General features: G+C 42.5%; 1 protein-coding gene across 1 annotated transcript in view; it reads right to left on the bottom strand.

Moving 5' to 3' along the window:
- LOC130248848 (vasoactive intestinal polypeptide receptor-like) overlaps positions 1 to 13,328 on the bottom strand; it is a 96,043-nt gene that overhangs the window by 28,425 nt on the left and 54,290 nt on the right. Inside the window, exons 5-7 of the mRNA XM_056482872.1 lie at positions 8,413 to 8,516; positions 4,087 to 4,187; positions 1,621 to 1,753 (exon numbers count right to left, since the gene is read on the bottom strand). Of these exons, the coding sequence (XP_056338847.1) occupies positions 1,621 to 1,753; positions 4,087 to 4,187; positions 8,413 to 8,516 (338 nt within the window). The remainder of the gene's footprint in view (positions 1 to 1,620; positions 1,754 to 4,086; positions 4,188 to 8,412; positions 8,517 to 13,328) is intronic.

The raw sequence follows: 13,328 nt of genomic DNA, 5'->3' as shown, positions 1-13,328 counted from the left end.
GATTCTGCAGGAAAACTCTATAATTACACCCAGAAATGTTTCTGGGTGGATGAGAAGCAAACACTTCTCACTCAGCTCTCTGCAACTGTGCCTCAGTTCCTGACCCAGCAAGATCCAGTGCAAACTCCCACAGGGATGAGAGTTTGGTTCACACTCCTGTCTTGGCTCCTCTGCCAACTGGCATTGACAATTCATCTGTGGCAATTTATTCCAGTTTTCATGTCTTTCTACCCATTCATGGACCTCCACAAGAAAACCCCATTCCAAGAGGACAGATCCTGGTGAATCACAGGGAGGAAGAAGCACACAGGGACATTCCAAAGGGAACAAATCACAAATTTCAAAGGGAACTGCACACAGCCCTTGGGGAAAGCTGAGAGAGGCTGCTCTGGGCTTCAACTGAGAGATGCTCAAGCAGAAAGATCATTATAGCAGCAGGGACAGGACTCAGGGTAAGGATACAGGAAAACCAGCTAGCAAGGAAGAAACTGGGTGGATGGAAAAGAGAATATTTTTTTCTGCTCTATATGACATAAAAAGCAGGACCAGAGAGATCTGCTGGAGTGCTGTGCCCAGTCCCTGCTATTACCAGCAAGCAGCTCATCTAATGCTCTGAATTTACCATGGAGAGTTCCTGTTTTTATTTTTCCTTTTTTTTTTCTTCCCTGGATAACTTCTGATCACATCTCTTCATATTGGTGATTTCAATTTCCTGCCTAAATTTATTCATGACTGGTGTCCTCTGACGTCAGTGTAGCCTTTAGATAAACAGCCCTTCTCCCTCCTTAATGTTTGCTCCAGCTGATAACACTGAGTTTGAAAGGCAAAAAAATAACCCAGTTCCTTTATTCCCCTTATTTATCACCCCAGCAGGGAAATCTCACAGTTGCAGACAGCGAGCGTGGGTTACTGACTCAGATAAAAAATGGGTGATGATGTCTGCACATGGATTTCCTGCTGAAGTCCTGCAGGGATCTGGTCACTGGAGCCCAGAGAATCACCCACATGCAGGTGCCTCCTCCCAAAGGATTGAAGAGCATTCCAGGCTCCAGGGAACAGATTAATTACAGCCCAGTATCTGTGGATGCACTTCACACACACCTAGCTCATGTGTGGGTACTCATAGAAAACTAAAATTAGTTATGTGAATTTGGATCTGACTCCTGTCCTCACTGAAGGTAAAGGTTTCATTGAATCCCTAAACAGAAATCTCCTTTGACATGGAAATCCAAGAAATCAGCATGTGGCTGGGAGATGGACACAGGGCTGACAGGAGCCCCAAAATCCTGTACAGCCTCACTTGTGGGTTTGACCTGATCAAATCCTTAAGGTTCAAAACGATCTCTAAAATCATCAAGTACAACTTCAGAAAGAATAATTTTTATATATAAAATATAAATACATACATATTGGACTGTGATAATCCATTTATTCCTTCTCCATAAATGCCAAATGGCAACAATCAAAGGAAAAAAGGATTATTTTTACTTCTCAAACGAGGAAAGGATTTAAAATCTTCCCAAAGTAACACCTCACATGCATTTGCAAGGCAATTTTTGGTGCATTGCTGAAGAGGGGCAATAAAATAAGGTGGAAATTTCAAAGTGCAAGGCTACTTACTGAACTCACAAAGCAGTGCTCAGACTCCCCACTCTCAAACAGGATGACATCCTTTATGAAAACTGCAATGGCTCTCATGATGAAGGACATGAAGAGGTGCATGTGAATGTAATTTCGAGTACAGTGTAGTTTTCTGTTGGGAAGAAATGAAACATTTCTGAATAGCAAATCTTCTCAAAAGCATTATTTTTATATTTACATGTTTCTCCTACCGTGACACAGAGTCCCAATTAAACATTAGAAACCCTGAGACAGGCTCTGGTCTGATGAACATCACCACAAATCCACTTAAGCCTCTTTAATGCCACAGAATGTGGCAATCCAAGGATCTGCAGCAGTACTGCTGCTTTTTCAATCCTCAGAAAAACAGGAAAAAACACAGGATGACAGAAAACAGGTCCACCCCACTGCTCTCCACTGGAAAAGAAATGTTTTTGACTGAGCAGACTGTGCTCATGATAAACATTCTGTTTTCTACAGAATGTTTCTGCTGCAATAATTATTTTCAAAGTAAAACGTCTCTTCAAGCAGGCAAATAAATTCTTAGCATCTGTTGCCAGGATTAACACATATTACAGGCTTTCTGGAGCAATATGAACTATATTTTCACTTTAAAGTTACTGTTTGTTAATGATACTGAGAGCTACACCAGAGTTTTTCTATCCCTTGCCTGCTAATATTTTGAAGATGAATTCTGATCAAGCAGGAACTTTATTTCAAGAGGAACTTCCTATCAGATAAAGTGCAAAGCTTAATAATCTGGAAAAAGGGTGCTTTGTGCAGACACCAGAAGCACACCAGACCTCACTCAGCAGCACAATCAAATTACCACCTCTTAATGAGCCACTGTGCACTGGCAGAGGTTGTGCTCCTGATCTCCCATGATGACAAAATAATGGGGCTGAGCTGAGCCCTCTGAGCCTACAGGCAAAGGCAAGTCAAATCAAGCTGCTTCCCAGGAAGGAAAAACAAAATCCTCAAGGGTTCCACCAGCCTGGCTGGCACCTTGTGCAGGTGATTTGCATGTGTCTGATTGATTCTTCCACTGTAAGAGGAGTGGGGAGAGCACGTGGGAGGAGAAGTGCAAAGCTCCTGAAGGGTGAGGCCAGGCTTGGTGTGAGAGTTACCCTAGAAAATGTGCCCTTACATGAGGAGGGGGAACCTCATCCAAAGGGCTCTTCCATCTCACACAGGTCTGCTTTTTGCTGATCTCCCTTGACATAAATGAATTTATAACAGAAGATTACATATATGCAGACTTCTTCATTGGAGGCACCCAAATTTAGATGCCTGAATCCGTTACAAACAACAGAGAGAAAGAATTAATCAATTTTCTGCAGTCTGGGATTCTAATGCAGTTGGTGAGCTGCAGACTGTCCATCCATTCACGAGGCCCTGGGTCTCCTGAAGGCCACACTTGTGCCTATCTCAGGAACACCAGCAAGTCTAAATGGCTCTGGGTGTCTCTGTCTTGCCACAGAATGGCAGCAGAAAGTGATTTTGGAAAAGACTCTGGTAGGAAACAGGGTGTCCAGAGAAACTGTGGATGTCCCATCCCTGGAAGTGCCCAGGGCCAGGTTGGATGGAGCTTGGAGCAACCTGGGATAGTGGAAGGTGTTCCTGCACATGGCAGGGGCTGGGATGAGATCATCATGAAAATCCTTTCCAACCAAATTCTGGGATTTTGTGATCCTGGATACTTTTGGATACCATTTTGAACACCTATTTAGGTAGAAATTCCATGGTATCCATGTACAGCATTCTGACTAGGACTCTGTGGACTGTAACTCTCTAACAGAGATCCATCATAGAATGATCTGCCTTTGGTGAGATCACACACCAAAACACAGTGACACTGAAAGATGAAGGAACCTTCCTCCCCAGTGTGGGAAATGGGTTTGTAGAGAGTTCTTAGAGCCTGACAGAAAGCTCACACTGTTTTCATCTGTGTGCAAACTTGGAGATAAGGAATGATGACTTAGAAATACCATGGAATTAGACAGGTACTGTTGAGAGAAAAATGGAGACAGAAAGAAGTTTCAAAGGATGGCTTTGCAAATCAGACTAGATACTCTGGAGAAATAGAACTATGAAATGCATTGTAGTAGAACCCACGAGGGGTGATGTACAATGAGTGGCTTTAAGGCATTTGACAGCATGATGTGACAAAAGTAGATATAGGAAACACTTGCAATTAGGAAATAGTTGGCTTCTGATTGTGATGGCATGAATTATAATTATCTGTATTGTCTCACCCTTCATATGAGACTGAAAATGGAATAAAAGTTTTTTAAAACTCCTCTCAGTTGCCCCATCTCTGGGTCAGAAAAAGGCAAAACCCGACACCCTGTTTCAGACTGACGGAAATCTCGGGATCCTCCTGTAACGCTCACAGCCTGTACAGCCTGGCAATGAGCAGCCTTTGAGCCATCCCCTTCCCTGTGCCTTGTTCTGCTCGTGCCTTACCTGAAGAGGCACAGGATGATCATGGCAGCTGTGAGGGCGATGAGGGACAAGGTGTGCCCGATGGTGTAGCCGGTCTTGACCGTCCCGTAGAACGCCGTTTGCTGGTGCGAAAGGAAGGAAACAGGGCTTTCAAAGAGGTCCAAAAGGCACTCCTAAACTCAGCATCACTGACTGCTGGGACAAGGAAAGCATCCTTCTCCAGTCTCTTGAAACACCTCTGGCTTGTTCACGTTTTGAAATCCCATCCCGTGGCATGGGCGGTGTTTGGGTCGCGCATTGAGAGCGCATCTGGTTACAGCAGGGCTTGGGGCACTGCAAGAGTCTGCAAGTTTCTCTGATCTGCCTCACAACCATCATCAGAGACTGAGACCCCAGGACCCCACAGCTCACTCTGGACCTGCATTCTGGCCTGGCTGAGCTGGATGCTTGCCCAGCACTGTTTGTAGCTGTGCCTGGTGCTGCCATGGTATGAGCAGGGTACTGCTAATAGTGCCCTGTTTCTTGGGGCAATGATCTCTGCATACAACAGTCCATAAATCTCCCCACCTTTTGGCCAGAGGCCACTCACTTTGGAAAAGGACTATAAAAAGTGACTTTCTCAGAGACTCTGAGATCTCTTTCTCTGCAACAGATCAAAGACACGTCTCGTCAGACGACCACGAGGATGTGTCCCGTCTGTTGGTAGCTCTATCCCATCCTCTCTCTCTCTCTCTCCCCCCTTTAACTTTGTTTCCTTTCCCTCTTTCTCTCTCTGTCTCTTTCTTCTATCACAAAACTGCATTGCTGCTTGCTGCTGAATAAAACTTGATTCTCCTGCTTTTTGTCTTTTGCACCCTGGGGTTGAACGAACCATCACGACTCCTGCTCGGGTTGAGTGGATCATGACAGACACTCCAAACCCGGGCTAAAGTCACACAAGGGAAAGGTTCCTGCTGGAAGGAGGATGATTTGACACCTGCAGAGACAGCTACAGCCTAAACCCAGTGGAACAGGAGTGACCAATGTTCAGGTAAAGAGCACACGGCGCTGGCTCTGACGTGGGGAGGGCGGTGAGATTGATTTTATTAAAGAGGTCTGAGGGCAGAACTGGGAAATTGGTTTGCTTTAGTGGAATTTACACTGTGTTCAGGCAAGTGAAAGATTAAAACGTTCTCACTGTTAAGTCAGAAATATGTGTGAGGTTGGAAATTGGTTCATGGTTTTTCTCTTTGACAGCACAAGGGAATCTCTGAGCATGGGGCACCGCAGGGCTTGGATCCAACAGGGGATCCCAGTCTAAATAAAATGGCAAATAAGCTCTCCAAAGCTCTCTAGGAACACTGTCAATCAATAGATTTTGATTTTCAGCTTAAAAAAAAAAAAAAAAAAAAAAAGAAAAAAAAAAGAAAGGATCCAGAGGTAAAGAAAATAATCTATGTTTTTATGAGAATCTAACTCATTTTATGGAAAATTTTATTTTTTCCAGCTCTTGATTGACCCTGCTCTGCCCTCCTTGTCACCATCTTCTATAAACAACCCAAACAACCAAAACCACAAAGAGCAGGTTAGACAGAAAATCTAAACCCAACCTTGTTTGGAGAAATGCTCTTCCATAACACTGAGAGCTGACATTTTTAGTGCTATTTTCACAGGCTTTGACAAGTATTTGGTACTTTACAGAACCAGTGAGGCTGGGATGAGTTGCAATCCTTTAGCATTTACACAAGCCAGCTTGGAGGGGTGTTAAAATGAGATTTTTCAGAGATAGCACCAGTCATATCTTCAACCATAGATCTCAGAGGTGGTTAAAGCACTGTGTCCTCACAGCCACAGCACTGAGAGCTTTGGGTCACTCTGAATAGATGACTCAAGGGTTTCAGGACAGTTTGTCTGCCTGGTCTTGCCCAAATAAAGCTGTGCAGAATTCCTCCCTCCCCTGCTGCCCAGACTGTGGGATCAGCCCAGGATACAACTGAATTTCTGGTCAGCAGATATCCAGCCTCTCATCCACCAGCACCCCCAAGATAAAGTCTTCTTTCCAACCTTTCTGGAGTTTGGGATCCCAAAGGCAGCTCTGACTCTTCTAATTAAAGCAATTAGAAAATCTGATTTCATCTTTCTCTGTTATCTCTATTTTTGATGCCACCACAGCAGAACTGTTTCACAAAAGACTTGGCCAGCAGAAAGAAGGAGCTCATGGTAGGGGACTGTAGGAGAAAGAGGTCCCACACTTCATTCAGGAGAGCAGAAAGAAGTTATACACAGAAAGTTCCTGGTTTTATTCAACAAGCAATTCCTTGCTTTCCCCCCACCATGTTTTATGGTGACTAATCCTTCCTGTGCAGGGAGGGATGGTTCTGCATTCAGCTTTAATGCAGGACGTGGGGTCATCTCTGTTCTGGAAACAGCACATAATGACTTCTCACTCTTCACTGCCCTTGCTAGTGACAACTGGTTCCTGTTTTAGAGATCTCAAAGTAGAGGATTTGACCCAAGATCATAAATGGAATTGAAATTTCACTCAGGGTCCAGATTATAAAATATTCTTATTAGAAAAGGAAGGGATGTAGATAAGTGAATGCAATGCATGCCAGGATGGCTCACTGATTTACAGAATGAAATCTGGCAACTTCATCACTGTCTCTTTGACTTCTAAAAGCTTCTGCTTAATTACACAGCAGTGTGATAGTAACAATTATTTGAGGTAGGTGCTAAATTGAGATTAACTAAGATTTATTTTCCTTGGTTTCTATTCAGTAACCTCAACATTTTTCCCATGGTTGGCAATGGGAAACATTTACAGTTTTGAGAGAAAAAGGAGAGAAATACTGATATGAAATCTTTCAGGAGTCAAGTGTTTTGGGGTTTATGTCATCCAGCCCAAAATTACCATCTGCTACTTTAGGGACTGCCAGAATTCACAGCTAAAACCTTACACACTGCCCTTATTTATTTTTTATATTTTTTATTGCTGTTTCTGACCTGAGACCAAAAGTCCATGAAGTGTTTTACTCCTGGAAGCTTATCAGCCTTTCCTGGACCTCATGTCCTGTACAGCCTGCTGGATTTTTTCTACTCCCTTTACTTCTTGCTCCCCAAACTCACTGCCAACTCAACTACAACAACAAAACAAAAATCTATTCTTCTGCTGCATGTTCACCCCCCTCAGCCAACTTTCACACAAACTGGACTTTAACAGCAGGAAAAAACTGTGGAAATCAAAGGAAAATAATTAAGAAAGAATTAAAAGCACACAATAGAGGTTCTCCTGGTAACGTGGCACTCTGGGAATGCTGCAATCCATTGGGTGGCCAGAGCACGTCCCAAATTCCCAAACATTCACTAACACTGAGGCATGTCTTAAACAGCAACAAAAAAAGCATGGGCAGAGATTTAATATAAACACAATAACTTATTATATAAAAATATAAACACTGCAACATGTGATTGCAGTGAAATATAATTTTTCTTGCATAAGCTTTTTCTTGTTGACTGTGGGACTGCTGCAGGTGATTAGTTTAGATTAGATGCTGAACTTTGAGTTAGGTGAGGTGAATCTTGCTTCTAACATTTGTCATCCTCTTTAGACTTTACCCTTCATGTCTCAGCATGCAGCAAACCAGTAACAAACTCCTTCCTGTGGAATGACAATAGTCTGTAAAGCTAATTATGCCTAGGTCAGCAATTGCTAATTTATACACAAACAAATCCCAGAGAACTTTTGGATTTTCTTTCAAACTTTAGTAAAATTTCATGAGAATGTGTGTTCCTTACAGTGATCTAGATATTTAGCCAGTTGAGATCTGCAGAGCAGCAAAACATAATTTTTACCCCTTAAGAGCTTTTGACACTAACGTTGCCATAGAAAGACTGGAATCACCATATCTACTTAAGCATCAATAAAACATGGAGGCTTGTTTAAAGTGCACTGTGGAAAATAAAACAACTGAAATTATGTGTGAGCATCACACAGACAATGGTCTGATCTTCTCAGATCTTGGAAATTTTGGATGTCCTGTCTGACATCCTGGAAATTTTGGATGTGCCACCCCTGGAAGTGTTCAGGGCCAGGTTTGGAACAACCTGCTCTAGTGGAAGGTGATGAGATGGAATGAGAGGATCCTGAAGTCCCTCTCCATCCCATGCCATTCCATAATTCTATCAATCTGTGACATCAAAGGGAAAATCATTTCCTTGACCAAACCTCTGGACTCTGCTTCCAAGGATCCTGAAGAGGATCTCTCCCTCTTGAGGAATCAGAGGGAGAATGGGAAACATTTGGCATGGGAGGATCATACAATTCTGATATTGATCTCTGTTAAATCTTGATTACCCAGGTTTACAAACCTCTTCTCCTGGAGTGCTGTTGGAGTCATACCCACAAGCCACAGCATAGGGTGCAGGGTACACATCTGACCAGCCCTGGCTTGTACAATTCCTGGTCACATTCCCTGGAAGAAAAGAAAAAAATATGATTTAAAAAACCCCTTCAGCTCACTGTTAAAACAACTTCTGCCTTTTGTGGTATAAATGCCAAAGCACAATTCTTGTAACACTTAGAGTAAAACTCTCATCCTTTTCCCCTGTTATTAATTTTTCATGCTACACAAAACTCATAAATGGGAGGCATCCATTCTGTTTTAATGTCCAGACCTCAGTAAAAAAGTACATTTTAAGACAGAGGTGCACACAAAACATCTCCTCTAGTGGTGCCACACTGCCAGTTGTACCCAGACCTTTGGTTGCTGGCACTGCACCAGTATTGTTTGAATGTTTTATTGTCACATTGACTTTGTTCCTGGAAAATTGTTATCTAAACAGAGCAGTGAAGTATTTATGCCTTTCACTCTGGCTGTGAGAAGCCAGGACAGGGATAGATAAAGTGCTCATTTCACACAATGGAAATAAGGCTGGGGGTCTGGGAACTAAATCCAGTCCTCCACACCCAGACCTTGCCCACAACTGAGCCCTGATCAAATGGGATTCCTGGGAAGTGTACTGAACTCTTATTTGTGAACAAAACCCTTCAAAATTTGGCTGTGAAGGGAGAAAATCCACACACTGGCAACCTGTACTGCCTGTTTTAACTTGTATACTCCAGGGCAGGAAGATTTCCTGCACTGTGATGCTCACTGAGTGCCTGGGGCCTCTGACCAGCTTAAAAGAGCTTTAATTAACACAAGAACATCTCACTCCTTCAGCCAAGCTGTCAAAACTGAGGCTCACGTGGCTCTTTGGCACTCAGAACTGCCTGATCTATCCAGGACTGCAAGTGCCAAGCACTTCTCACTTTGGAAAACATCTCTGCTCCCTGTCCCAGCTGGACCTCAAGCCCACATCAGCTTAATCCAGCAGAAGGAGGAGAGAGCAGCACTCAGGATAAACCTTACCCCAAGAGGTCTGTAGGTTAAAAGGACAAGGTATGAGTTTATCAAAAATAGTAGAGCAGGAATACACCCAACAGCACATTGTAAATTCCTCACCCTGCCCACCTCACACAGATCCCATTATTGGGGCATTCCACTGGTGCCATTCACAACAAAACTGGAAAACTGGTCAGTACACCAGGATGAGCAAGCAGAAGTCAAACCTTGCTTCTTAAAGGTGAAAAAATACACCAGTGAAACTCTGCAAACATTTTCAACAACAGAGCTCTTTGCACACAAGAGTAAAACTCCTGCAAATGGGAGCAAATCAGTTATGCAGCTGTGAGTCACAAAAAAATATTTGAGTATCACCTCCAGCAATTTCTGCCTCTTGAATCATCTGAACATCTTCCCAGCCATGCTCTGCACTGAGACCAGCAGCAGACAATCCCCTGAAGCCACTGCTCCAGTCCCTGTGACAGGTGGATTCTGACACTAGAACTTGCCCCTTTCATCTGTGCTTGCAGCAGATCTGAGGCTGGGAGGGCTCTGGGAGGTGTTTCTGCTCATTTTCACAGCTCCAGGAGCAGCAGGTTCAGCACAGCCCCATGGGCTGCTCTTCCCAGGCTCTCCCTGCAGCTCCTTTCACCAGGCTCCACCTCGGGGTCAGAAAGGATCTTGTGCAAACAAATCCAGGACATGACTGCTCAGTGCTTGCAGCTTTTTCTGAGGTGTTTTGCAATTTCTGTCATTTCTTCTTTGTGACAATGGATCCCATTATCTGAACTTCACTGCTTCCCATTTCCTGCTCAAAACTCCTCCTCTGTTTGGATGGATTAAGATTTCACGGTGGTTTTAAAGTCTTTGTTTCTTATTCTCAGTGAGCTAAGGGGTGCATCTTTCAGCTTAATTTTCTCCTGTTTCTTCTTTTCAATTGCACTTCCTCACAATGTTATGGTTGTTTAAAAATTCTCACCTCTCTCAATACTTTCAAAAAAGTATAAAAAAAGTCTCAATGCTTTAGATGAGGAAACGAGGGTAGAGGGAAGAACAATGACAAAGCATCAGTGGGATTAAAAAAATAATAATAAAAATTACTCTGATTTTAGGGAAATTACCAGAGAAGTTTTTTTCTACAATTCTTTGCTGGCCATGTCACTTTTAGATGTGGAAATTCCTATACATGGTGTGGTACAAGACACCCTTCTAAAAACTCTTGTGTTCACCTGATGTCTGAGAGGTACAAAAGGTACAAGGTTAGAAAACAAAGATTTTATCACACCACAATTTGGCTCAAGTAATGGATGATGTCTCTCCTCAGACCAAATAACATTCCTAATTGCTACTATTTAAAATATCACTTTTTATATTCAAAATGAGCACAAAATTTGGGAGAGTGCCCCACAAATTTAGCTTTTCTCTGAAGTTTACAGTCTCAGGTTAAAGTGAAGTATTAAACAGATTTTTATGTTCCAAGGTCAAATCCCAGCTCTGCCACAGATCCCTGATGAAAATGTGGTCTCTCAGTTCTTCCAGACTTTGCTAATAAAATGTAATTATTTGTCAATGGAAAGGCAATTTTTTCAGAGCATAAGAAATTTTATTTGCCATTTTCCAGAGCTGTTTCTCACTAATTTGTGGAACACAAATTCTCCATAAAATGAGCACCAATGGAGCACATGGAAAATCTGCAGTACCTTGAAATGACATCCCAGAATGGCACACAGATATTATTGCTACATGTCCAGTGCCCTGAAACTTCTGAACCCCTTTTTGTGGCAAAACTCAATTTTCCTTTCTCCTTCCTGCACACTTCACTTCTAAGAGTGAAGATCTTGATCCTAAATAAATACAAATAATTCCCCCTTTCTTAACAATAACAATGTCACCCTTGATTAGGCACCTCTTGTAAACCATTTGTTTTCTCATCCTGAAAACAGAGCTGTCAAATTTCAGGATAAAATTCTCATTAGATCTTTTGATACTGCAATTCTAGGATTCCAGGAAACATTTACTGGAAAAAGATGCACATTTTTGGGTAGAGGTGGAGGTGTAGCAGCAATCCTTCAGAGGAGTGGGGCACAAGCATTGTGACACCTCAGGTGCAGATGAACCACGGAATCACAGAATGGTCCCCACTGCCAAGGCCACCATCAAACCATGTCCCCAAGTGCCACAGCCACACATTTCTGAACACTTCCAGGGGTGGTGATGCCCTTTCTGAGCCTCCTTTCCTGCAGGTAAGTTTGAATTTTTGATATGTGTGGACAGCAGAGCAGCTGAAAATCTGCATTGAAAATCTGCAGTACCTTGAAATCTGAGCACACTGAAAACGACAATTCAGAAAACACAAAGTTTCTTCACTTGGAATTCATCTCCAGCCTTTCAAAGTCCACTAGATTTCCCAGTTTTTCCCATTTCCTATCAGACTGGAGCTAAAATTTTCAAACTGTACTCTTAAGAGATTTAATGAGAAAGGAGAGCAGGGGTTTATAACCACATGTAATTAGCAATGCAGAGTGGAGGAGATTCACTGAGAGATGGGTCTCAGTGAACTCCACAAAAACCACATCATGGGTATTTTAATGACCATTGTAGCAAATAAATAATGGGTGTGGTTCATTCTGGGGTTCTTTGGAGAAGGGGTGATGTCTTCTTATGTGCTGCTCTCTGCTCATTCCTTTCCTCACTTTATTCAATTTTTGTCCCAGTTTTAGAAGCAATGCAGAATAAAATGTGTTTATGAAGGAGGGGAAAGGAGAGGGGGAATAAATTTAGAAGAAAAAAGGAGTTTGGCAAGCCTGACACTCAGATGGATCTCACCTCACTGAGTGGGATTCCAGAGCTTGGCTGTGCCCATCCCACCCCCTGAGGTCAATTAATCCCAGAGCTGAAGCTTAAAAATTGTCAGTGCTAATTTAACTTGTGCATGCTGGGCAATTTGCTTTTGGAGAAACTGAGAGACATAAATCCCTACTACAAATGTCATTTTCCACCTTTCCAAAGAGAGCTGGAACACTCTGGTCAAGGGGTGGAAAGCAATGCACTTTAATAATGAAAGGTGCCAAAAATATTTTCATCCATCTCCCTCACGTGGCACTGACAAACGTCATGAAATAATGAAAAAATTTCTGGATCTGTGAATGCCATAAAAAATTAATGTCAAATGACATCAGGACAGTTTATGGTTTTGAAATGCCACAAGATATTTTATCCTTTATTGACTATGAGATGGGATTTTAGTAATTTGAAGAGCTTATTCTCCATGAGGCAGGAAAATCACATTAACTCCTTGTTTCCTGGTATTTTGCTCTTTTTCCTTCTATAAATACATTAAAAAGATTTTCTCTGGCTCACAACTTGATAAAAGCTTTCATGTTCCTGCCAAGGGATCAAAGAGTATGACACAAACATTACCCAGGTGACTGAGTTCCTTGAAAGCTGCTCAGTGACACTCAGTGCTACATAGGAAGAGCAGCTTCACAGCCTTTAATGGCATTAATTTTGCAACAAATCCTATAAATCAGGAAGCAATCTTCCCCTCCCTTTATTTAAGGCCATCACTGCTTCCCCTGTTTGTTAATGGTTGTACAAAGTGTGTGACTCAGAGAATCAAAGCTGCAGCTCCTGCTTTGGGGATGGCATCAGTTGCTCTCTTGGTGCTCTGATGAGGAAAAATTAAATCCTGTTGGAATATTCCCATCTGCCAGAGCCACTCCACGATCTTTTGATTACAAATGGGGAGAAATATGTGGTTTATGGGTGATATTAAACCCATCCTGGAGTGGAAATCTAAAAACCAGCCAATCTAAGGAGCCTGTTCCTCACCCCTGACTGTAAAACCAGCTCAGGGATGGGCTGACTTATGGAAAACTCTAAAATCAGGTTATACAAATG

This window comes from Oenanthe melanoleuca, chromosome 2 (genome assembly GCF_029582105.1).
Source record: "Oenanthe melanoleuca isolate GR-GAL-2019-014 chromosome 2, OMel1.0, whole genome shotgun sequence".
Lineage (NCBI taxonomy): Eukaryota > Metazoa > Chordata > Aves > Passeriformes > Muscicapidae > Oenanthe > Oenanthe melanoleuca.
The sequence above is the reverse complement of the archived record's forward strand: the minus strand, read 5'-3'. Positions and strand labels throughout refer to the sequence as shown.